Raw genomic sequence first — 25,837 nt, 5'->3', positions numbered from 1 at the left:
TATCAGAGAGATTTGTTGAGGGACGGAAGTGGAGGAATCAATGCTGTAGATTGGAGCAGCAAACTGGGACGCTAAGGGTTCAAGGATGGTGAAGGGGGGGGGTATTCAACATACGTGGGCCAGTAGTGTAAGGGAGAACCTGGCACGGAGCGGGAGTGAGAGGTACAGGTAGTCACCACCATCGTTACCTGGACAGAGGGAGTATGCATCAGTCTCAGGGTGCTCAGGGGAGTAAGGATGGGTGTTGCAGTTTTTTTCTTCTCTTCCTTTATTTAGTCCTGTGTGGGTTTGCAGATTAACGGGGTATGTCTGTTAGGGCAGTTGCATGTTCCTCCTGCAGAATGTGGCATGTGAGAGAAATGACACATGTCTCGACCAATCACATCTGCGAGAAGGCACCCAGCTCCAGCTCCTCAAAAACCGAGTTAGGGAACTGGAGCTGGAGTTGGATGAACTGCAGATCATTCGGGAAGCTGAGGGAGAAATTGAGAGGATGTACAGGGAGGTGGTCACTCCTCAGGTGCAGGATAAGGACAGCTGGGTTACAGTCAGGGGGAGGAAAGGGAAATGACACAAGGGATCCCCTGTGGCTGTTTCGAGTGTACCATTTTGGATACTGCTAGTGGGGATGGCTTACCAGGAGAAGCCATAGTTGTCAGGTCTCTGGCACTGAGCCTGGCACTGTGACTCAGAAGGGAAGGGGGAGAATAGAAAAGCGCTAGTGGTAGGGGACTCAATAGTTAGACGGATTGACAGGAGATTTTGTGGTCAGGAACGGGACTTTCGGAAGGTATGTTACCTCCCCGGTGCCAGGGTCCGGGATGTCGCCGATCGGGTTCACAGGATTCTGAAGGGGGGTGGTGAGCAGCCAGAAATCGTGGTACATATTGGCACCAATGATATAGCCAGGAAAGGGATTGGGGGCCTGAAAAGTGACTCCAGAGAGTTAGGTTGGAAGCTGAAGAGCAGGATGAGTCGAGTAGTGATCTCAGGTTTGGTACCGGTGCCACGAGACAGTGAGATGAGGAACATGCAGCGAGTGCAGCTTAACACGTGGCTGCGAGGCTGGTGAAGGAGGGAGGGTTTCAGATACTTAGACTATTGGGATGCCTTCTGGGGAAGGTGGGACCTGTACATGAAGGACGGGTTGCACCTGAACTGGAGGGGCACAAATGTCCTGGGTGGGAGATTTGCTCGTGTGATTCAGGAGGGTTTAAGCTAGTTTGGCAGGGGGGGTGTGGACCCAGAGCTACATATCTGAGAGGGCAGTAGTTGTAGATGGGCAGTGACAGGATGTAGTGAGTTTTTCGGGAAGGTTTTTCATGTGATGAAACAAATGGATTGATTAAACTGTGTCTGCTTTAATGCAGGAAGTGTCAGGAATAAGAGCGATGAACTTAGAGAATGGATTAGTACTTGGGGCTACAATGTTGTGGCCATAACGGAGACATGGGTTTCACAGGGGCAGGAATGGTTGCGAGATGATCCAGGGTTTAGAGCATTTATAAAGAACAGGGAGGGTGGAAAAAGAGGCGGGGGTGTAGCAATGCTAATCAGAGAGTGCATCACAGCTACAGAAATGAAGGTTGTTGAGGAAGGTTTGTCTACTGAGTCAGTATGGGTGGAAGTTAGGAACAGCAAGGGAACAGCCACCACATTGGGGGTTTTCTACAGACCTCCTAATAGCAGTTAATAGCAGTAGGGAGATCAAAGGACTCATAGGCGGGCAGATTTTGGAAAAATACACATGTAGCAGGTGACTTCAATGTTGTGGGTGACTTCAACTTTCCCAATATTGACTGGAACCTCCTAAGTGCAGATGGTTTGGATGGAGCTGTTTTGTCAGGTGTGTTCAGGAGGGTTTCCTTACTCAGTATGTAGACAGGCCGACGAGGGGAGAGGCCATTTTGGATTTGGTGCTCAGTGATGAGCCAGGACAGGTGTCAGATCTCACAGTGGGAGAACGCTTTGGTGACAGTGATCACAACTGCCTCACGTTTACCATAGTCTTGGAGAGGGAAAGAAGCCGTTACCTAGGGAAGACATTTAATTGTGGAAAAGGAAATTATGATGCTATCGGACAGGAGTTGAGAAGTAAAGACTAGGAGCAAGGGCACAGTAGACATGTGGAGATTGTTTAAGGGGCAGTTGTTGCGAGTGATGAATGAATTTGTTCCTCTGAGACAGGCAAAAAGGGGATGAAATTAAGAACTTTTGGATGACGAGAACAGTGGAGTTTCCTGTCAAAAGGAAGAAGGCAGCTTACGTAAGGTGGAGGAAGCAAGGGTCTAGCACAGCTTTAGAGAATTACAGGCTTGCTAGAAAGGAGCTCAAAAATGGACTGGGGAGAGTCAGGAGGGGGCACGAAAAAGGCTTTGCAGGAGGGATTAGGGAGAACCCAAAGGCATTTTACTCATACGTGAGGAATAAGAGAATGATCAGGGAGAAGGTAGGGCCGCCCAGGGATAACGGAGGGAACTTGTGTATGGAGTCTGAGCAGGTAGGGAAAGCCCTAAATGAGTTTTTTCCTTCGGCTTTCACTAAGAAATGGATCTTGTTGTGAATGAGAACTTTGAGGAGCTGGGAAATAGGCTGGAACAGATCAAGATTGATGAAGTTGAGTGCTAGAAATTTTGGCAAAGTTTGATAAGTCCCCATGGCCAGACCAGATTTATCCCAGGCTGCTCCAGGAAGTGAGAAAGGAGGTTGATAAGCCACTTGGAAAGATCTTTGCCTCCTCACTCTCCACGGGAGTCAAACCGGAGGATTGGAAGGAGGCCAATATTGTTCCTCTTTTCAAGAAGGGTAATAGGGAAATCCCTGGCAATTACAGATCAGTCACTGTTACATCTGTGGTCAGCAAGGTTTTGGAAAGAATTCTGATGGATAGGCTTTATAACTGTTTGGAAAAGCAGAGCATGATTAAAGGCAGACAGCATGACTTTGTGAGGGGCAGGTCATGCCTCACAAATCTTGTTGAATTCTTTGAGGAGGTGACAAGACAGGTCGACGAAGGTCGAGCAGTGGATATGGACTTCAGCAAGGCATTTGATAGGGTTCCTCGCGGTAGGCTCATTCATAAAGTCAGGAGGCATGGGATGCAGAGCGATTTGGCTATCTGGATTCAGAATTGGTTGGCTGACAGAAGGCAGAGAGTGATTGTAGATAGAAACTATTCTGTCTGGAGGTCAGTGGTGAGTGGTGTCCCGCAGGGCTCTGTTTTTGGGCCTCTGCTCTTTGTAGTTTTTATAAATGACATGGATGAGGAGGTTGAGGGGTGGGTTAGTAAATTTGCCAATGACACAAAGAACATAGAACATAGAACAATACAGCACAGAACAGGCCCTTCGGCCCACGATGTTGTGCCGAACTTCTAACCTAGATTAAGCACCCATCCATGTACCCATCCAAATGCCGCTTGAAGGTCGCCAATGATTCTGACTCTACCACTCCCACGGGCAGCGCATTCCATGCCCCCACCACTCTCTGGGTAAAGAACCCACCCCTGACATCTCCCCTATACCTTCCACCCTTCACCTTAAATTTATGTCCCCTTGTAACACTCTGTTGTACCCGGGGAAAAAGTTTCTGACTGTCTACTCTATCTATTCCTCTGATCATCTTATAAACCTCTATCAAGTCACCCCTCATCCTTCGCCGTTTCAACGAGAAAAGGCCGAGAACTCTCAACCTAGTCTCATACGACCTATTCTCCATTCCAGGCAACATCCTGGTAAATCTCCTCTGCACTCTCTCCAAAGCTTTCACATCTTTCCTAAAGTGAGGCGACCAGAACTGCACACAGTACTCCAACTGTGGCCTAACCAAAGTCCTGTACAGCTGCAACATCACTTCACGACTCTTGAATTCAATCCCTCTGCTAATGAACGATAATACTCCATAGGCCTTCTTACAAACTCTATCCACCTGAGTGGCAACTTTCAAAGATCTATGTACATAGACCCCAAGATCCCTCTGTTCCTCCACCTGACTAAGAACCCTACCATTAACCCTGTATTCCGCATTCTTATTTGTTCTTCCAAAATGGACAACCTCACACTTGGCAGGGTTGAACTCCATCTGCCACTCCTCAGCCCAGCTCTGCAACATATCTAAGTCCCTTTGCAAACGACAAATGCCCTCCTCACTGTCCACAACTCCACCTATCTTCGTATCATCTGCAAATTTACTGACCCACCCTTCGACTCCCTCATTTAAGTCATTAATAAAAATTACAAACAGCAGAGGACCCAGAACTGATCCCTGCGGAACTCCACTTGTAACCGGGCTCCAGGCTGAATATTTACCATCTACCACCACTCTCTGACTTCGACCGGTTAGCCAGTTTTCTATCCAATTGGCCAAATTTCCCTCTATCCCATGCGTCCTGACTTTCCGCATAAGCCTACCATGGGGAACCTTATCAAATGCCTTACTAAAATCCATGTACACTACATCCACTGCTCTACCCTCATCCACATGCTTGGTCACCTCCTCGAAGAATTCAATAAGACATGTAAGGCAAGACCGACCCTTCACAAATCCGTGCTGGCTGTCCCTAATCAAGCAGTGTCTTTCCAGAAACTCATAAATCCTATCCCTCAGTACCCTTTCCATTACTTTGCCTACCACAGAAGTTAGACTAACTGGCCTGTAATTCCCGGGGTTATCCCTATTCCCTTTTTTGAACAGGGGCACAACATTCGCTACTCTCCAGTCCCCTGGTACCAACCCCGTTGCCAGTGAAGACGAGAAGATCATTGCCAACGGTACTGCAATTTCCTCTCTTGCTTCCCACATAATCCTAGGATATATCCCGTCAGGCCCGGGGGACTTGTCTATCCTCAAGTTGTTCAAAATGTCCAACACATCTTCCTTCCTAACAAGTATCTCTTCTAGCTTAACAGTCCGTTTCACACTCTCCTCTTAAACAATACGGTCCCTCTCGTTCGTAAATACTGAAGAGAAGTACTTGTTCAAGACCTCTCCTATCTCTTCCGACTCAATACACAGTCTCCCACTACTGTCCTTGATCGGACCTACCCTCGTTCTCGTCATTCTCAGGTTTCTCACATACGCATAAAATGCCTTGGGGTTGTCTTTGATCCTATCTGCCAAGGATTTTTCAAAGGTTGAAGGTGCCTTTGATAGTATCGAGGGCTAATGCAGGCTGCAGCGCAACATAGACAGGATGCAGAGCAGGGCTGAGAAATGGCAGATGGATAAATGCAAAGTGATGTATTTTGGAAAGTCGAACTTGAATGCTGAATATAGAATTAAAGACAGGATTCTTGGCAGTGTGGAAGAACAGAGGGATCTGGGTGTGCAAGTACATAGATCTCTCGAAGTTGCCACCCAAGTGGATCAGGTTGTTAAGAAAGCATATGGTGTTTTGGCTTTCATTAACAGGAGGATCGAGTTTAAGAGCCGCGAGATTTTGCTGCAGCTCTACAAAAGCCTGGTGAGACCACACTTGGAATATTGTGTCCAGTTCTGGTCGCCCTACTATAGGAAAGATACAGAGGCTTTGGAGAGGGTACAAAGAAGGTTTACCAGAACGCTGCCTGGACTTAAGGGCTCATCTTACAAAGAGAAGTTGACTAAGCTCAGACTTTTCTCTCTGGAGAGAAGGAGGAAGAGAGGTGATCTGATCGAGGTATACAAGATAATGAGAAGCATGGATAGAGTTGATAGCCAGATACTTTTCCTTTGTGCAGGATTGACAGGCACGAGGGGTCATAGTTTTAAGATACTAAGAGGAAGGTATAGAGGAGATGTCAGAGGTAGGTTCTTTACGCAGAGAGCTGTGAATGCATGGAATGCATTGCCAGCGGTGGTGGTGGAAGCAGAGTCATTAGGGACATTTAAGCGACTGCTGGACATGCAGATGGATAGCAGTGAATTGAGAGGGGCATAGGTTAAGTTGTTTTATTTTAGATTAGGACTAATCCTCAGCACCCATCATGGGCCAAAGGACCTATTCTGTGCTTTACTTTTCTGTGTTCTATAACCCCAAGTGTTGATGAGCCATTATGCAATGTGCTGCCCAGAGATTTTCAGCTAGAAATAAATACGGTCTTTACACAGTGATTAGGCCGCAGCTGAAATTTTTCACTTAACTCTGGGTTCTGCATTTTAAAAAAGATGCTCAGACTTTAGAAAGGGTAAATGGGCAATGTACTTGAATGATCCCAGAGATGAAGGCTATAAATCTCTCAGGGATACATGATGGACTCATTGGTTAGCAATGCTGCCTCACAGCACTGGGGACCCAGGTTTGATTCCACCCTCAGGTGACTATCTATGTGGAGTTTGCACGGTCTCCCCGTGTCTGTGTGGGTTTCCTCTGGTTCCCTCCCACATTCCAGAGATGTACAGGTTAGGTGGATTGGCCATGCAAAATTGCCCATAGTGACCAGGGATGTGCAGGCTATGGATTAACCATAGGAAATGAAGGGTATATTTGGAAGGGAGGTGGTTTATGGAGGGGATGCTATTCGGAGGATTAGTGTGAACTCGATGGGCCAAATGGCCTGCATCCACACTGTAGGGATTCTATGATTCTCTTCAAGGAAGTAGAAAAGATGTTGGGTTGAAGAACCTTCTGTTATGTCAAACATTCTGGTATATTTCTGTGTTGCTCTTAGTATAGCAGAGATTTTTGCAAGATTGATAGAACTGTTCAAAATCATGAAGGGTTTTAGAGTACATAGGAACTGCTTCAATGGGCAGACAGGTTAGTGGACAGCAGGTGCAGATTAAAGGTATTCGGCAAGAACCAGAACTGGCGAGCAGAAAACTTCCTGTCACACGGGGACGAGTTACTTTGACCTGGAATGCACTGTCTGATTTCAACATAGACTGAGACATAGAACAGTACAGAACAATTCAGACCCTTCAGCCCATGATGTTGTATGAAGATCAACCGAACCTACACACCCCTCAATTTACTACCATCCATGTGTTGTCCAGCAGTTGCTTAAATGCCACACACCCACCACGCTCTGTGTAAAGAACCTACCTCTAACATCATCCCTATACCTGCTTCCAATCACCTTAACATTATGACTCCTCGTGACAGCCATTTCTGCCCTGGGGAAAAGTCTCTGGCTATCTACTCTATCTCTGCCTGTCATTACCTGTACACCTCGATCAAGTCACCTCTCTTCATTCTTCTCTCCAGTGTGAAATGCCTGAGCTCATTAAACCTCTCTTCATAAGACAAGCCCTCCAATCCAGGTAGCACTCTGGTAAATCTCCTCTGCACCCTCTCTAAAGCATCTACATCCTTCCTATAATGAGGTGACCAGAATTGGACACAATATTCAAGGTGTGGTCTAACTAGGGTTTTAGAGACCTACAGCAAAACCTCGCGGCTCTTCAATCAATCCACCTGTTAATGAAAGCCAAAATACCATATCAACTTGGGTGGCAACTTTGAGGGATCTATGTATGTGGACCTCAAGATCCTGCTGCTTCTCCACACTGCCAGGAATCCTGTCTTTATCCCTGTGTTCAGCATTCAAATTTGACCTTTCAAAATGAATCACTTTGCATTTGTCGAGATTGAACTCCATCTGCTACTTCTCAGTCCAGCTCTGCATCCTGTCAGTCTTCTTGTAGCCTGCAACAGCCCTTGACACTACCTACAACACCACTGACCTTGGTGTCATTGGCAAACTTACTAACCCACCCTTCCACCTCTTCAATCCAAGTCATTTATAAAAACTACAAAGAGCTGAGGCACAAGAACAGATCCCTGCAGGACACCACTGGCCACCAACCTCCAGGCGGAATACTTTCCACCCACTTCCACTTGCTGTGTTAACTTTCACAGAGATTTTGGTAAATACTTGGGAGTGAAACCATTTTCAGCTCTGTAGAGAAAGGGTAGGGTAACGGGGTAAGTGGTAAGTAGGTCTTTCAAAGAACTGTGGCTGCTTGACCTCTTTCTGAACTGCAGTTTTCAATGAATTCCTAACATTGGATAAATTGAGTACACCCAGCAGTGGACCTTGCCACAGATCATAGTGATAGCCCTGCAGTGCTTTTCCAAGCTACATTCCCATTGAGAGGTTTCTCAGTGGGAGCTTGACACTGCAAGTACCTTCACATCCCATTGGCCCCTGCTTCTCTAAAAGCAAATTAAGTTATGTTTTGAATCCTCTTCATGCTATTTTCTTTAAATGTTTTGCATTGTTTGTAAAATCATGAGGGGCATGGATCAGGTAAATAGATAAGGTCTTTTCCCTGGGGTTGGGAGTCCAGAACTAGAGGGCATAGGTTTAGGGTGAGAGGGGAAAAGTTTTAAAGGGACCTAAGGGGCAATTTTTTCACATAGAGGTTGGTGTGTATATGAAATGAGCTGCCAGAGGAAGTGGTGGAGGCTTACAGCATTTAAAAGGCATCTGGATGGGGATATAAATAGGAAGGGTTTAGGGAGATATGGGCCAAGTGCTGGCAAATGGAACTAGGTTAATTTAGGATATCTGGTCGGTATGGATACATTGGACCAAAGGGTTTGTTTCCATGCTATACATCTCTATGACTTTATGCCTGTAGTCCTTTTGTGTGAAATAGTTCCAAATTGTGTATTTCCAATTTTTAAGTTATACTGTCTAGAAATTGACTAATTCATCTCCATGAGCAATTTTCTTGGATCAGGTTTACCCTTATCGGTCTTTCAGGATGCTTTCTAATTATTTATCTACAAGGACTTTGGCTCACCAACCTCCTTTTTCCTGGCTTGTCCAGGTGACCCTGCCTTGGGATTGATAGAGCAGAGAACATAGGAAAGTACAGCACAGAACAGGCCCTTTGGCCCACGATGTTGTGCCGAGATTTAATCCTAATGTAAAATATAGTAACTTAACCTACGCACTCCTCAACTCATTGCTTTCATTGTGCATGTCCAGCAGTCGCCTAAATGTCCCCAATGACTCTGTTTCCACCACCACAGCTGGTAACGCATTCCATGCATTCACAACTCTCTGGGTAAAGAACCTGCCTTTGTACCTTCCTCCTAATATCTTCAAACTATGACTTCTCGTACCAGTCAATCCTGCCCTGGGGAAAAGTCTCTAGCTATTGACTCTATCTATTCCTCTCATTATTTTGTACACCTCGATCAGGTCTCCTCTCTTCCTCCTTCTCTCCAGAGAGAAAAGTCCGAGCTTAGTCAACCTCTCTTCACATAGCAAGCCCTCCAGTCCAGGCAGCATCCTGGTAAACCTTCTTTCCACCCTCTTCAAAGCCTCTGTATCTTTCCAGGCATAGAGGGTGACCAGAACTGGACTCCATATTCCAAGTGTGGTCTCACCAGGGACTTGTAGAGCTGCAGCAAAACCTTGTGGCTCTTAAACTCGATCCCCCTGTTAATGAAAGCCAAAACACCATATGCTTTCTTAACAACCCCATCCACTTGGGTGGCAACTTTGAGGGATCTGTGTACTTGCACACCCAGATCCCTCTGTTCCTCCACACTGCCAAGAATCCTGTCTTTAATCCTATATTCAGCATTTGAGTTTGACCTTCCAAAATGCATCACTTTGCATTTATCCAGGTTGAACTCCATCTGCCATTTCTCAGCCCAGCTCTGCATCCTGTCTATGTCATGCTGCAGCCTGCATTAGCCCTCTATACTATCGACGACACCTTCAACCTTTGTGTCATCTGCAAATTTACTAACCCACCCCTCAACCTCCTCATCCAAGTCATTTATAAAAACTACAAAGAGCAGAGGCCCAAGAATAGAGTCCTGCAGGAGCCCACTCAACATTGACCTCCAGGCAGAATACTTTCCATCGACAACCACTCTCTGCCTTCTATCAGCCAGCCAATTCTGAATCCAGATAGCCAAATCTCCCTGTATCCCATACTTCCTAACTTTATGAATGAGCCTACCATGGGGAACCCTATCAAATGCCTTGCTGAAGTCCATATACATCACATCCACTGCTTGACCATTGTTGACCTGTCTTGACACCTCCTCAAAGAACTCAATAAAATTTGTGAGGCATGATGTAATGTTAATTTTCTGTTAATCCTCAGGCACTACTCTTCCATCCTGCTACAGTTATTGGAAAGGAGAAAAGATGATGGGATCTATTTCCGTTGTCCATCTGAGCACCCACTCTGGCCTTTCTTTCACTCCCTCCCTCTACGTTAGATTTCTGTGCCTCCCCTGATTTCTAAATGTTTGTCTTTCTTGCTGGTAATACATAAGAACATATGAACTCAGAGCAGGAGTAGGCTGTCTGGCCCTTGAGCCTGCTCTGCCATTCAATACGATCATGGCTGATCTATTCATAGCCTCAGCTCTGATTACCCATGCTCTCACCATAACCCTTAATCCCTTTACTGTTCAAAAAATTACCTATCTTTGCTTTAAAAACATTTACTGAGGAAACCTCAATTCCTTCACTGAGCAGGGAATTCCATAGATTCACAACCCTCTGGGTGAAGAAGTTCCTTCTCAATTCAGTCCTAAATCTGCTCACCCTAATTTTGAGGCCATGCCCTCCTGTCCTAGTCTACACCCACCAGTGGAAATATCCTCTCTGCTTCTATCTTATCAATTCCCTTCATAATGTTTCTGTAAGATCCCCCTCATTCTTTTAAATTCCAACAAATATAATTCCAGTCTACTCAGTCTCTCCTCACAAGCCAACCCCATCCACTCCAAAATAAACCTGGTGACCCTCCTCTGTACCCCATCCAGTGCCAGTCCATCCTTTCCTCAAGTAAGGAGACCAAAACTGCACACAGTCCTCCAGGTGTGGCCTCAGCAGCACCCTGTACAGCTACAACATAACCCCCCTGCGCTTAACCCCCCTGCCCTTTAGCACTGAAGGACAAAATTCCATTTGCCTTCTTAATTACCTGTTGTACCTGCAGACCAACTTCTGTGATTCATGCACAAGGACACCCAAGGTCCCGCTGCACAGCAGCATTCAAGCAATAGTCCTTTTTACTGTTATTCCTACCAAAATGGATGACTTCACACTTATTAACACTGTACTCCAACTGCCAGACCTTTTACCCATTCACTCAATGTATCCATGTTCCTCTGCAAAGTTTCACAGTCCTCTGCATGCTTTGCTCTACCACTCATCTTAGTGACATCTGCAAGCTTTGACACTCTCCTGCAATATAGCCCACCTTCACCTCTCTGAAAGGGTGGTACATTGTAACAGCAAAATACTATTGATGCTGAAATTGATATTGCACTGAAGAGTAATTGAGCTGAAATGGTAACCCGATTTCTTCCCAAAGTCATTTCCTGCCTTAGCAAATATTCACAGCTTTTTCTGATTTTAATTCATTTACAATATTTGCTACCGTTTGGTCACTTGATGCTTTATCACTTGTGGCATGTTTCAATTGCCCCACTATTTACTTTATCATCTTTTGCTATAAATATGCTTTCAGAAATTCTTGGTTCCGTCTTGCCTGCTATCATAATTTTATATCTCTTTTGCTTTCATGACTATTTTCTTGACTTCCTTTGCTGAATCCTCAATTGATTGTGCCACTATAACTTTATTTTTTCTGACTCTTATTTTCTCCATTCTTTACTTTGTTGATTTTTTCACCCTCTTACCCCCCCCCCCCCTCCCAGTTCTGTTAAGACATGATAGACCACTGTAACCTCATTCAAACATCTGTTCTGCATCTCTGATCATGTATACCAAAAGGCTTTCCTGCTGTAGAGAATTTCTGTGCTGCGCTGTTATGTTCTATGTTCTACAGCAGCGTAGGTTAGATGGGCTTCAGATTGGTTTCACAGGTTGGCACAACATCGAGGGCCGAAGGGCCTGTACTGCACAGTTATGTTCTATATTAATTCCCGTCTACACTGTCGTTTGAAGATGTTGGAGAGCAATTGAGAACACCAGCCCTATTTGATTTTTCTTTCTATGTCCCAGTCACTTAGCCCATTTCTACTGTTGTTCCTATTGCCCTGCTGGAATTCAAAATAGATAAAAGCTTGTGACTTGTGTGACTTAGTGTTAAATTAAATAATGAGTTCATGGAATGCCCTGCCAGTAGCAGTGGTGGACTCTCCCTCTTTATGGGCATTTAAACGGGCATTGGATAGGCATATGGAGGATAGTGGGCTAGTGTAGGTTAGGTGGGCTTGGATCGGCGCAACATCGAGGGCCAAAGGGCCTGTACTGCACTGTATTCTTCTATGTTCTATATTTACTCTAGTTTTGCTACCAGGAATTTGATTGCTTGGGAATGCAAGATAATCTCAGCATTTTCCTGATTGTTTTAACCTGAGTGAACATTATTTAACAGTCACCTGAAAGGATTTGAGAATTATTACTGAAAATTAGTTATGTGCATAACTAACCAAACATGGGCTAGTATACAGGGAGGGGAGGAAAGAGGTGAGTGGGACTTCCTTAAGTTATGCCCTGTCTCTGGTGCAAGGAAAATATTTGAGAATTTTCTTTATTCTTTCCTTCAGGTTGTCAACAGTGATTAATGCAGATCAGATCCTGGTGCTTCAAAATGGACGTATAGTGGAAAGAGGAAGGTAAGAACCCTATTTACTAGGGACCCCTTTCTCTATTAAACATCACTCACCCACAGAGGGCAATGGCTTTTCACCATTCTGCTTTTAAACTATAATTCACTACAATTTCCCCTGGTGATTAAGAAAAAGATCATACGCAAAGGGATCTCCATGTTAGTCCCCAATCTGTGTTATGAGCTGATTCCACATCAGTAGACATGTGAGTGGTTCAGGTGGCTATGTCATTCAGGAGTTAACCATGTTTCTTGCTTCTAAGGCTAGCTAGTGGCCACCACCATGAGAAACACTTTGGGTTAGTACACAATTGTGATTCACTGTGAAGTAGCAAATAATATTTGTGCCACATATGTCAGGCAGTTCCTCAACAAGAGAGATTCTAACTGTCGTCCTTTGCCATTCAATGGCATTACTCTCACTATCAACATCCTGGGAGGTAATATTGATCAGAAACTGAACTAGATTGGCCATATAAATACAATGGTTACAAGAGCAGGTCAGAGGCTAAGAATACTGCAGCGAATAACTCACCTCCTGACTCTCCAAAGCTTGGTCACTATCTATAAGGCACAATTCAGGAGAGTGATGGACTGCTTGATATCACGTAGAACAGTACATCCTGTAGGACTGGCACCACATCCATAAACATTCATTCCATCCTTCACCGACGCTCAGTAGCAGTGGCCTGGACCATTTGCAGAAATTCATCAAGACTCCTCAGACAGTACCTTCCAAATCCATGACCACTTCCACCCAGAAGGACAAGAGCAGCAGATACGTAGGAATGCCACCACCTGCAAGTTCCCCTCCAATGCACTCACCATCTGATTTAGAAATATATCGCTGTTCCTTCAGTGTCTCTGGGTCAAAATCCTGAAATGCCCTCCCCAAGAACATTGTGCCTCTACCTACAGCACATGGACTGCAGCTCACCCCCACCTTCTCAATGGACAACTAGGGATGGGCAATAAGTGTTGATCCAACCATTGATGTTCACATCCCTTGAATGAATAAAATTAAAGGGGATTATGTAATTACTTGGAAAGTAAAAAAATCCATGACCAGGAAGAAAGACCAGGGGGAGTGAAACCCTTTGGACAGCTCCTTCAAAGAACTAGCACAGATGCACTTGCCGTAATGACCTGCATTTTATGCCATTGCCCTTGTCAGACTGCAGATGCTGGCTGAATGCATCCAGCCCACATCAAAATGTGGTTTCAGAACTAAAAGATCTACAACGATATGCTTTCTGTGGTCTGGCAGATCTCACCAAGTCATTTAACTACATGAGCATACACGTCTTTTGAAGCTGCTAGAGAGAATTGGCTGCCAGTGAAACTTCCATGACAATGTGATCGCTAAGGTCAGCTATGATAGGAGAACATCTAATCTGAGATCCAAAGTGGGGTCAGACAGGGTTGTATTCTGGTATTGACAGTCTTTGGCATATTCTTCTTTTTATATGTCTCGATGTGATTGACAAATGATATCCACATACCAGAAAAGCTGATTAACCTTGCTTATTTGCAATCCAAGATTTTTTCAGAATTAGAATCTTTATGTGTGGAAACAGGCCCTTCAGCCCAACAAGTCCACACCGACCCTCCGAAGAGTATCCCACCCAGACCCAGACCACGTCCCCTACATTTACCCCTGACTTATGCAACTAACCTATGCATCCCTGAACACTATTGACAATTTAGCATGGTCATTTCACCTAACCTGCTCAGCTTTGGATTGTGGAAGGAAACCAGAGCATCCAGAGGAAACCTACGGACACACAGGAAGAATGTGCAAACTCCACACAGACGGTCGTCCAAGGTTGGAATTGAGCCCGGGTCCCTGGTGCTGTGAGGCAGCAGTGCTAACCACTGAGCCACCGTGCTGCTCAAAGATAGTGCTCATCGGAGAGTTCCTGTACACTGTCAGTGCCATGTTGGAATTCCAATGCACAAATGGATGGTCTCTCACACATGTAATGTGTTTGGTTTGACCATCAGCATCAGGGCAGACACATGTCACATTCCAGGATGTTGCCAAGTCACTATCTCTCTGCATTAGCAACGTGATGGTGCAGTTTGTTGATAGCTTCACACATCTAAGCTCCAATAATCTGCTTGATCCTGAAATCAATTCGAGCATTTCAAACACTGCAGCTGTTCAGTCTAAGTTGAGTGTGGAATAACAGCAAGCTGACTGAGATCACCAGTTTACCAAGCCTGTGTCCTCAGCTCACTCCTCAATGCTGATGAGATCTGGAGAACAAATTCTAGCCAGGGGCAAAGCTGAAAAGCTTCTCCATTTCCTATCTCCGATATTTCCTCAACATCACTTGGCAGGACCAGGTCACCAACTCCAAGGTCCTGGATTGTGTTTTTCCATCAGCCTGCCCTCATCGCTAAACCAACAATATCTGGGCTGGCTCAGCTGTGTCCATTAAATGGATGGCACCTGTAAAGCCAGGAACCACCTGCCAGTGAACTGGCAACTGTTTCATGACTTCTTGGGTGACCATATCTCTGCTGTAAGGGCACCAGCAGGTGAGGTATATAGATGGCAGGCATTGTCACTAACAACCAGGATCAATCACTGATGGTTGTGACTTCTAGGGGCTGACTGTTTGGAAGAGGTGAGTAGGAACAAAGAAAGCTCAGCTGGCCAAGTAAAGAGTCCAGAGACAACAAAACCCAGTAAATTGTGCAACATTTCAGTGCACTGTTGTCCTCCACGTCAAATGCTGCAGAAACTATCTTGCCAGAGTGGGGATCCTGAACCACGTCAGACAGCACTTAACACCGAGTTGGTGAGCCTTACAAGAAGAGAGGCTGCTGCCACTTCTCCATTAGCCACTTTGCCTCCAGTGACCTGTACTGAGGTCAGAAGCTCTAATTACTTTCCTAAACTTCTCTGTTTCTTTCTTCACCTCTCCTCTTTTAAGCCACCCGTTAAAACCTGCTTCTCTTCCTTGGTATTCCAACATGTGGTTCAGTGTCATATTTTGATTGCCAATGCCCTGCACCAAAACTCTTCAGAAGTTGCCACATAAGTGCAAAGTATAACGGATAATTATTCTATCCCAGTGGCTTCTTTAAGAGTATTCAAGTCATTAACATTTTGAGACTATGATTCCTGCTGTTAATTTTAACCATTTACCCGAACAAGGGTCTGTTTGTGTTGTAAATACTGTGGCTGTTAGGTCAGCAGTGGGCATTAAGTTTCTTCTTGAGATGCTCACTCTGGGCAGTAAACTTTAACATTTCATCTCAATGTTTCTACAGCCTGTTTTGGGGACACAGCTAGTTACTTGTATGCTTTGAGAGGGATGGAAGAGGAAGAGACCAGGAATTGAGTCCCTGATTCATTGTCGCTCATAGTTTGCCTCCTTAGGCAACAGGTCAAAGTTGTATCAATAAATATGTAACCAAAGTTGCAGGCTTTCTGAGGATAATCGTGGAATACTTGTTAAAGTTTCACCCTGTCTCCCTGTGCAAAGCTTGCAGCATGTGAGAGCCCATGTACCTGGAATTCAGTCCTGTCAGTAATGCCACAAAGCTGAATTTATCCTCGTCTTGCTCTGTCTTTCTCCCTTCATCAACTCAAAACAAAATTGATTAATTCAGCATTACTGTTGTGAATCTATTCCCTCGGCCTGGAGACGGGCTGGACCCTCAGACACAGCTATGGAATTTTTCAGTTAGTCTGAAATTCTTCAGCTCTTTATCTCTGCTGAGAGGTTTTAATGAGCTTTACATTTCCTGCCTCCTTCAAAGAGCTGCCTGCTCCTGAAATTGAGGATTTAGTTTCTTCCTGTCACAGGCCATGTTTCATCAGACAGATTGTTAGCCTTCCCCTCTCTCCAGTTAATGGGCTCAATGTTTACTTTAGCACACAGTGCAGAAGGTAAACTTCACACTTGGGTTAGTGCTATTCACCAACTGACTGAGACTTCACAACACATTTTACTTCTGAACCTCAGAATAAATATTGCTTCAGTCCTCTGCTTTCCCTTTGCATATTTCCCTTTCTGTGATTCCATCTATATTTCCCCATCTCCCTTACTCTTCCGGAGCTCTGGCTCCTGTGTGAAATTTACAGATTAATCTAATTCAGACATCGCTTCTCTCTCTGTCCCCGATCATAAAGCTGGTTACACCTTTCAGAACCTGGGGATTGTATTTTCCCACAATCTGAAATTTAAAAATGACACAGCAGTTGGGATTCCATCAGATTCAGTCAAGCTGATTTCAGGTTAAATTAATGTGGGCTCTCAAAAGTAAGCCTGCAGTAGCAGGATGAAAGGTGGGGTGGGAAAGATAATGATTCCCCAACACATCCTTCTCACTGAGAGAGATCCCATGTGGTTCCATTGTCAGGGTCAGAAAGCCCATGGTAAAATTCACTTCTGAGGCTGTCACTGACTTTGGACCCAAGTGTTTCCATTAATTCCCCCATTTGTTAGGAATGTGCAACACACTGTTCAGAGTTCTGGTGAAAGGTTAACTCTGTTGCCAGATGCTGCCTAATCTGTTGAGTATTTCCAGCATTTTCTATTTTGATTTCAGATTTTCAGTATTTGTGTTTTTCTTTATTTCTGTATCATGAATTAATAGTGCTTAGAACCTTGCTTTCATGCTAAAACCAGAAGAATTGGTTGATCACAGCTGCTCAGTCAGAAATAGTTCCCTGGATAGGTTTCCTCTTCTCTGTCCATTGTGGAGGGCCACAAATAAGGACCCTGTCTTACAGCCATTGAAGGACTTGCCAAAGTGTAGTCACTGCTGTAATAAAGCAAGTGTACTAGTCAGTTAATGCACAGCAAGCTCTCACAAACAGCAATGTGATAATGACCAAATTAGCTGTGTGTCAGACGTAAAATATTGGCAGGAGCACCAGGGAGAATTCATCTGTTCTGTTACAAATACTGCCATAAGACTTTTATATCCACCTGAGACACCAGACGGGGCTTAAGTTAACTAATACATCAGGTGGAACATTCCTCTCCCTGGAGATGGTGAGGAAGGGAAATAATTGGACAAGTTGACCTTAGAGAGTTATTCACCTTTCACACCCCTTCACTAATGAAGTGCTGGGCAAGAAGGTCTATTTGGGGCATTCTTGACTCGTCAGTAATTAAAGCTGTTAAGTGATCAATTTATTGCGACTTAAGCGCCACAATTTAGCACCTTCCCAATCACTTGCCTTCTCAACAAACAAGGAAAGTGACTGATTTCACGACTGGGCCGACAGAGTGGCATGGTGGTTCAGTGGTTAGCACTGCTGTCTCACAGTGCCAGGGACCTGGGTTCAGTTACAAAATCAGGCGATTGTCTGTGTGGAGTTTGCACATTCTCCCTGTGTCTGTGTGGGTTTCCACTGGGTGCTCCAGTTGCCTCCCACAGTCCAAAGATGTGCAGTTTAGGTGAATTGACCATGCTAAATTGCCCAAAGTGTTCAGGGATGTGTAGGTTAGCTGCATTAGCCTGGGGTAAATGTGGAGTAATAGGGTAGGGGAATGGGTCTGGATGGGTTACTGTTCGGAGGATCGGTGTGGACTTGTTGGACCAAATAACCTCCACACTGTAGGGCTTCTATGATTCTGTTCCATTATCACAGTACATAGCTGCTGAGGTAGGAGTTCCTCCATTTACTGGAATATGGAGGCAAAGATAGGGAGCAAAGGGATAGCCTGTGAAAGCCGCACCTCTGCCTTTACCTCCAAATCTCCTGATCATCCTCTCCCCACAACTCCCCCCCCCCCCCCCCCCCCCCCCCCAATGAAAAGCAAATGGAAAAATGTCCTACCTTCTCACTGTTGGATTCCCTGAAGAGTAGGTCTTCACTAACAGTCTTTAGGACCCCAGAAACTGCCAACCTGTTGTTGGCCAGCAACTTCTGGCAAGCTGGGATACCACCATCGAGCCTCAGAAGCTCAGTGGTCAGTTCTTTAAGAGGTTGATGAATGCTTGCTCTGGCATGCTTTCTCAGCAGTTTGGAGGGGGAGAATGTCAGTTGACACTTATTGTGCCTGCCCCACACACTGTCTCATGGCCTTCATCTGAAATTCGGCAATACTGCATTTGTTCGGTACTGCACTGAAACCATCTGGCTTGGACTTGGACTACCATCTCTGGAATGGCACCCAAACCTGTGGTCTTCTGCTCAGTGTTGAGAGGGCTTCCCACTGAACCATGGCTGGCACAATTCAGTTGATTCTTTACTGTCAACAAGACACACTGCAGCAACTCACCCACAGTTCTTTGACAACACCTTCAAAGCCCATAACTGCTATCATTTATAAGGACAAGAGCAACAAAAATATGGGAATGCAAGTTTCCCTCTAACTCCTCGTCATCATGATTTGGGAGTATCTTGGCATTCCTTCACTGTTGCCGAGTCAAAATCCTAGAGCTCACTCAATAACAGCACTCTGGGCATATCTGCACAGTAAGGACAGAAATAGTTCAAGAAGGCAGCTCACCCACCACCTTCTGCAATAAATGTAGATTTAGCCAAAACACCCACATCCAACACCTTTCAAAAAAAAAATTCCTGAATCAATTTTGTGATCATGTATTTCTAATTTGTTTCAGACATGATGTGCTGCTTGCCAAAGGTGGTGCTTATGCTGAGATGTGGATGAAACAACAGCAAGCTGAGACGATTGACTCAGCATCTGACACAGAAACCAAAGACAAGAGCACTGAGAAACTGCAGCCACCCAGCAACAAGGGGAACTGAAGACAAACCTGCATTGGACTAGGACCCTGACCATTGTTATTCCTCAACGCAAGGCCCTCAATGTATTGAATGTGCTTGGGTCAGCACAGTGTGCCACGTTGAAAACATTGTATTTGATACATGGAATCAGTTTCATATTGTTAGAGTTTCTAAGCATCTTTGATAGGAAAAAAGGTCCCAGTGATTTCTTTTTAGGGGTTTTCTGTCGGGTGTAAAACTAAATGATTGCCAAGTTCCTAAACTTACTAGTGCATTGGATTGGATATCCACCAACTTGGATCTTAATGTGCATTATGACGAGGAACTTTGGTGAGGTTATAATTTGGGAAGGAGGCCAAATTTGAGGTATTTGTCCAAGCTTATAAATGACAGGAGGAAGTAAAGGATGGGCTATATCCACATAATTATACTTTATCAAGCTTTATCGATGCTCCCTTATAGTCTTCGTTGATTTTTGTCTCCTTAGTGTCTGACTATTGTGGTTCTAACTGTCTAGACCAACGAAATCTCTGATCATTTCCATGGCATGTGCAGATTTATCTGATCTCAGCCAGGGTAGTACAGGATGGAAAAGAACCTCATTTCCCCTCCGAGAAAGGGGTCAATATCTGACAGCATTTCCATCTTTCGATTCCCATACTTTAACACTTTACAGCAAGTGCATAGATCCAGGTGCTCAGAGGAGGAACAGATGGTGACTACACTTTTGAACTGACATTAATTGAGCAACCTTCTAGCTGAGGAATAGTCTGGGTTGCAGCAGAGCTTACGACGCAGCAAGACAAAAAACCTTTGGAGGAGAAGGAGAGAACATTTCAAATATGAAAAACTAACTGTTCGTAACCGAGACAGAATTCATCAGAAATACAGCTGGGCCAATAGCTGTAAATGAACAGTACCACCTGTTCCACTCCCCGCCTAAACGATCCTTCTGTTTGAAGTAAATGGAAATGAATATCAGGCATGGGGTATAATGAGACGCAGTTAGGACGCCACCTGCTTTGTACTATAACCCAAGCCAAATGTCTGCTGTGGCCATATCTGTCATTGTAGCTGGATCATTCACTGATCCCCTAGCGCTAGTGTCTTTCTCATAGGCTTTGCTTTGTAAGCTTAATGCACAAGACTCCATTTTGTTGTAGCTATTGGTTTATCTTTGTATAAAAATCGTATTATAGTTATCATTGAGGTTTTCCTGGTATTGAACAGTGATGCGCTTTAGTTCTGACAGACTACCTCTCAACAGAGAAGGATTTGCATTGAGTGTATCTTTTAAAACAATTTGCATGTGATCAAAAAAGTTCCAAGGTGCTTCACAGGATCAGATTAAATTTAGCACTGAGACACACAAAGGGATATTAGAACAGTGATTAAATGGTCAAAGAGGTATATTTTATGGCATGTCTTAATGCGAGGAAGAAAATCTAAAGCCTTAGGCCCAGGCAGTTGAAGATTTTTATTTTAATAGTAGTGTGATTAAAGTCATTGAAAGTGCAAGAAGACTGAAATTGAAAAATCACTGGTGTTTGAAGACCTGGGGGAAGCTAGTTATATTTCGGAATGCTTCAGGTGTGTTGAATTACTCAGGGTCAGAACTTTACTCTTGACACAAACACATCTCATATAGAAGTCAGTCATGAAGGTCTATAGCACAGGATAAGGCCCTTTGGCCCATCACATCTGTGCAGACAGCAACAACTACCTAACTATGCTAATCACATTTTCCAGCACTTGGCCCAGAGCTCGGTGTGCCTTGGTAATGCAAGTACTGGATTAGTGGTGCTGGAAGAGCACAGCAGTTCAGGCAGCATCCAACGAGCAGCAAAATCGAGCAGCCCGGGCTTTTGCCCAAAACGTTGATTTCGCTGCTCGTTGGATGCTGCCTGAACTGCTGTGCTCTTCCAGCACCACTAATCCAGTAGTTGCTTTCCAGCATCTGCAGTCATTGTTTTTGACCTCCTTGGTAATGCAAGTGCACATCTAAATGCCACTTAAATGTTATGAATGTTTCCACCTCTCCCACTCTTATGTGCAGTAAGTTCCAGATTCTCACCACTCTCTCGCTGAAAATGTTTTTCCGAACATCTCCTCTTCTGCCCCTCAGTTTAAGTATATGCACCCTCTGAGTCATTGATTCCTTCGATAAGGAGAAAAGTTTCTTCCTGTTTATCTTATCTGTGCCCCTCATAATTTTATATACCTCATTCATGTCCCCTCTCAAGCTCCTCTGCTCTAAGGAAAACAATGCCATGAAACCAGTGCTCAGATGAAATTCCCATTGTATTTGTGGTGCTGAATTTGAACTGAATGAAATAGTGGGAGGAGAAATTAGGTGTCAGCTGTACAGACATCACAAAAGATCAAAATCAGTCTGTTGACTGTTTCAAGTCACAAAGCATGTTTTCCACGGGGATCACTTTCAGGGTGAACTGTTTGCTGTGTCTGGGAACGTTATCTGAGTTATTTATTTAATTTTTTGATAAATTGTTTATTACATTACTTTGTCTAGCAATTTTACCACTTTATTTCCATCGCTCTGTATGGCCTGTGGGGGCGATTTTCTACATCTGAGCCCACTTCATGCCTGGAAAATTATTTGAATCGAATAAAATTGAACAGGATGAGCTTTACTGTCACATGTACTTAAATGAGTACAGTGAAAAGTTTACAGTCGCCACATTACAGCATCACCTTAGGTGCAGAAGTACCAAGGTACAGATCCTTAAGATCAAATTCTTAGGAAACAAAATAAATTAGAAATGTAAAGAAATAACTAGTCCATATCTCCTCGAAACCTTCTGCCCCTCAGCTTAAGTATATGCCCCCAGTCATTGATCCCCTCAACAAGGGAAAAGTTTCTTCTTGTCTATCCTATCAATGTCCCTCATAATTTTAGGTGATAGGAATAAGTTAGGAAAAAATAAAGAAATAAAAGATCAGAATATCAGTCTTTCTGACCCAGTCTATGTCGACACCTAACCTCAAAGGAGACCTTCACCATCTCACCACTAAGTGCTCCGGACTCGCCAACATAGGAGTCGCCCACTTTAGATAACGTCTCTTTGCTGCTGGGCCCATTTCACACGCCCTGCAGCCTAGAGTTCCTGGCTACGCTGCTGGGCCATGCCATACCACCACTGGGCCATGAGTCCCACTTTGGGTCCAGATGTCACATTGACTACGCTGCCATCTTGAAGAGTCTGCAGCTGGCAGATCCGTTGTCCCTGATTGCTGGAGGAGCTTTGCTGCTATTGCCACCGACCCCAAACGCTGGGAGAATGGCCTCACTGCTACTCGCCCCGAATGCTGGGAGAATGGCCTCACTGCTACCAGCCCCAAACGCTGGGAGAATGGCCTCACTGCTACTAGCCCCAAACACTGGGAGAATGGCCTCACTGCTACTAGCCCCGAATGCTGGGAGAATGGCCTCACTGCTACCAGCCCCGAATGCCGGGAGAATGGCCTCGCTGCTACTAGCCCCAAACACTGGGAGAATGGCCTCGCTGCTACTAGCCCCAAACACTGGGAGAATGGCCTCGCTGCTACTAGCCCCGAATGCCGAGAGAATGGCCTTGCTGCTACTGGCCCCGAATGCAGGGAGAATGGCCTTGCTGCTACTGGCCCCGAATGCAGGGAGAATGGCCTCACTGCTACCAGCTCCAAATGCCAGGAGAATGGACTCGCTGCTACTAGCCCCGAATGCCAGGAGAATGGCCTCGCTGCTACTAGCCCTGAATGCGAGAAAAATGGTTTCACTGCTACTAGCCCCGCATGCCAGGAGAATGGCCTCGCTGCTACTAGTCACGCAAGCCAGAAGAATGGCCTCGCTGCTAGTAGCCCCGAATGCCAGGAGAATGGTCTCGCTGCTACTAGCCCCGCATGCCAGGAGAATGGCCTCGCTGCTACTAGCCCCGAATGCCAGGAGAATGGCCTCACTGCTACTAGCCCCGCATTTCAGGCGAATGGCCACACTTCTACTAGCCCCGAATGCCAGGAGAATGGCCTCGCTGCTACTAGCCCCGCATGCCAGGAGAATGGCCTCGCTGCTACTAGCCTCGCAAGTCAGGAGAATGGCCTCACTGCTACTAGCCCCGAATGCCAGGAGAATGGTCTTGATGCTCCTATCCCCGCATGCCAGGAGAATGGCCTTGCTGCTACTAGCCCCGAATGCGGGGAGAATGGCCTCACTGCTACTAGCCCCAAATGCCAAGAGAATGGCCTCGCTGTTACCGGCCCTGAATGCCAGGAGAATGGCCTTGCTGCTACTAGCCCCGAATGCGGGGAGAATGGCCTAGCCACAAATGCCAGGAGGATGACCTCACTGGATTAGGTTTGCTCATTGAACTGGAAGGTTGAAAATGAACCTTCCAGCTCAGTGAGCAAACCTACATCCAGAACCTCAACCTGAGCTACAAATCTTCCCAAAACTTGCTAATGACCTTACTGCTACTGGCAGAAAGTGAGGACAGCAGATGCTGGAGGTCAGAGCTGAGAAATGTGTTGCTGGAAAAGCGCAACAGGTCAGGCAGCATCCGAGGAGCAGGAGAATCAAAATTTTGGGCATTCCTGAAGAAGGGCTTATGCCCGAAACATCCATTCTCCTGCTCCTTGGATGCTGCCTGACCTGCACTTTTCCAGCAACACATTTTACTGCTACTGGCCCCAAATAGCAGGAGAATGACCTCACTGCTACTGGGCCTGAATGTCTAGAGAATGCTCTCACTGCTACTGGCCCTGAACTCCGGGAGAACTGTCTCACAGCTACAGGGCCTGAACACCGGGAGAACGGCCTCACAGCTACAGGGCCTGAACACCGGGAGAATGGCCTCACAGCTACAGCGCCTGAACACCGGGAGAACGGTCTCACTGCTACAGGGCCTGAACACCGGGAGAACGGTCTCACTGCTACAGGGCCTGAACACCGGGAAAACGGCCTCACTGCTACAGGGCCTGAACACCGGGAGAACGGCCTCACTGCTACAAGGCCTGAACACCGGGAGAATGGCCTCACAGCTACAGGGCCTGGGCCTGAACACCGGGAGAATGGTCTCACTGCTACAGGGCCTGAACACTGGGAGAACGGCCTCACAGCTACTGGGCCTGAACACCGGGAGAACGGTCTCACTGCTACAGTGCCTGAACACCGGGAGAACGGTCTCACTGCTACAGGGCCTGAACACCGGGAGAATGGCCTCACAGCTACACGGCCTGGGCCTGAACACCGGGAGAACGGCCTCACAGCTACAAGGCCTGGGCCTGAACACCGGGAGAACGGTCTCACTGCTACAGGGCCTGAACACTGGGAGAACGGCCTCACAGCTACAGGGCCTGAACACCGGGAGAACGGTCTCACTGCTACAGGGCCTGAACACCGGGAGAATGGCCTCACAGCTACACGGCCTGGGCCTGAACACCGGGAGAACGGCCTCACAGCTACAAGGCCTGGGCCTGAACACCGGGAGAACGGTCTCACTGCTACAGGGCCTGAACACTGGGAGAACGGCCTCACAGCTACTGGGCCTGAACACCGGGAGAACAGTCTCACTGCTACAGTGCCTGAACACCGGGAGAATGACCTCACTGCTACTGGGCCTGAACACCGGGAGAACGCTCTCACTGCTACAGGGCCTGAACACCGGGAGAACGGTCTCACTGCTACAGGGCCTGAACACCGGGAGAACGCTCTCACTGCTACAGGGCCTGAACACCGGGAGAACGGCCTCACTGCTACAGGGCCTGAACACCGGGAGAACGGCCTCACTGCTACAGGGCCTGAACACCGGGAGAACGGCCTCACTGCTATAGGGCCTGAACACCGGGAGAACGGCCTCACAGCTACTGGCCCTGAACACCGGGAGAACGGTCTCACTGCTACTGGCCCTGAACACCGGGAGAACGGTCTCACTGCTACTGGCCCTGAACACCGGGAGAACGGCCTCACTGCTACTGGCCCTGAACACCGGGAGAACGGCCTCACTGCTACAGGGCCTGAACACCGGGAGAACGGCCTCACTGCTACAGGGCCTGAACACCGGGAGAACGGCCTCACTGCTACTGGCCCTGAACACCGGGAGAACGGCCTCACTGCTACAGGGCCTGAACACCGGGAGAACGGCCTCACTGCTACAGGGCCTGAACACCGGGAGAACGGCCTCACAGCTACAGGGCCTGAACACCGGGAGAACGGCCTCACAGCTACAGGGCCTGAACACCGGGAGAACGGCCTCACTGCTACAGTCACCAGCCCCTGAGCACAATGGGTACTGCCTGAAAACCAGTCGTCCTTATGTTGTCAAGGGAGTATCTAACAGATGCCCGTTAGACACATCTCCACTCACTCAATCTTTCGTGATATTCCCAAATAAATAGTAGATAAAATCCCTGTTTTTTTCTGACATGAAAGTACCATTGGGCCAGACCAGTCTGCTTATAATGGGTCATATTATGCCTTGACTGCTTTTACTTTAAGCTTTTATACAAAACAAAAACTTTTTAAAAATTAGCTGCAATGATTAACAATAGAGGTATTTTTCATTTCTCATTTAATTTTGTAGACAG

General features: G+C 46.1%; 1 protein-coding gene across 3 annotated transcripts in view; it reads left to right on the top strand.

Moving 5' to 3' along the window:
• LOC140482489 (ATP-binding cassette sub-family B member 6-like) overlaps positions 1-21,903 on the top strand; it is a 245,549-nt gene extending 223,646 nt beyond the window's left edge. For all 3 annotated transcript variants that reach the window (XM_072580030.1, XM_072580032.1, XM_072580031.1), the window contains 2 exons: positions 12,476-12,544; positions 19,132-21,903. In XM_072580030.1, coding sequence (XP_072436131.1) covers positions 12,476-12,544; positions 19,132-19,279 — 217 coding nt within the window. In that variant the 3' untranslated portion in view covers positions 19,280-21,903. The remainder of the gene's footprint in view (positions 1-12,475; positions 12,545-19,131) is intronic.
• Positions 21,904-25,837: the final 3,934 nt, after the last annotated feature.

The sequence above is a fragment of the Chiloscyllium punctatum genome, chromosome 10 (assembly GCF_047496795.1).
Source record: "Chiloscyllium punctatum isolate Juve2018m chromosome 10, sChiPun1.3, whole genome shotgun sequence".
In the NCBI taxonomy this organism is placed as follows: Eukaryota; Metazoa; Chordata; class Chondrichthyes; order Orectolobiformes; family Hemiscylliidae; genus Chiloscyllium; species Chiloscyllium punctatum.
The sequence above is the reverse complement of the archived record's forward strand: the minus strand, read 5'-3'. Positions and strand labels throughout refer to the sequence as shown.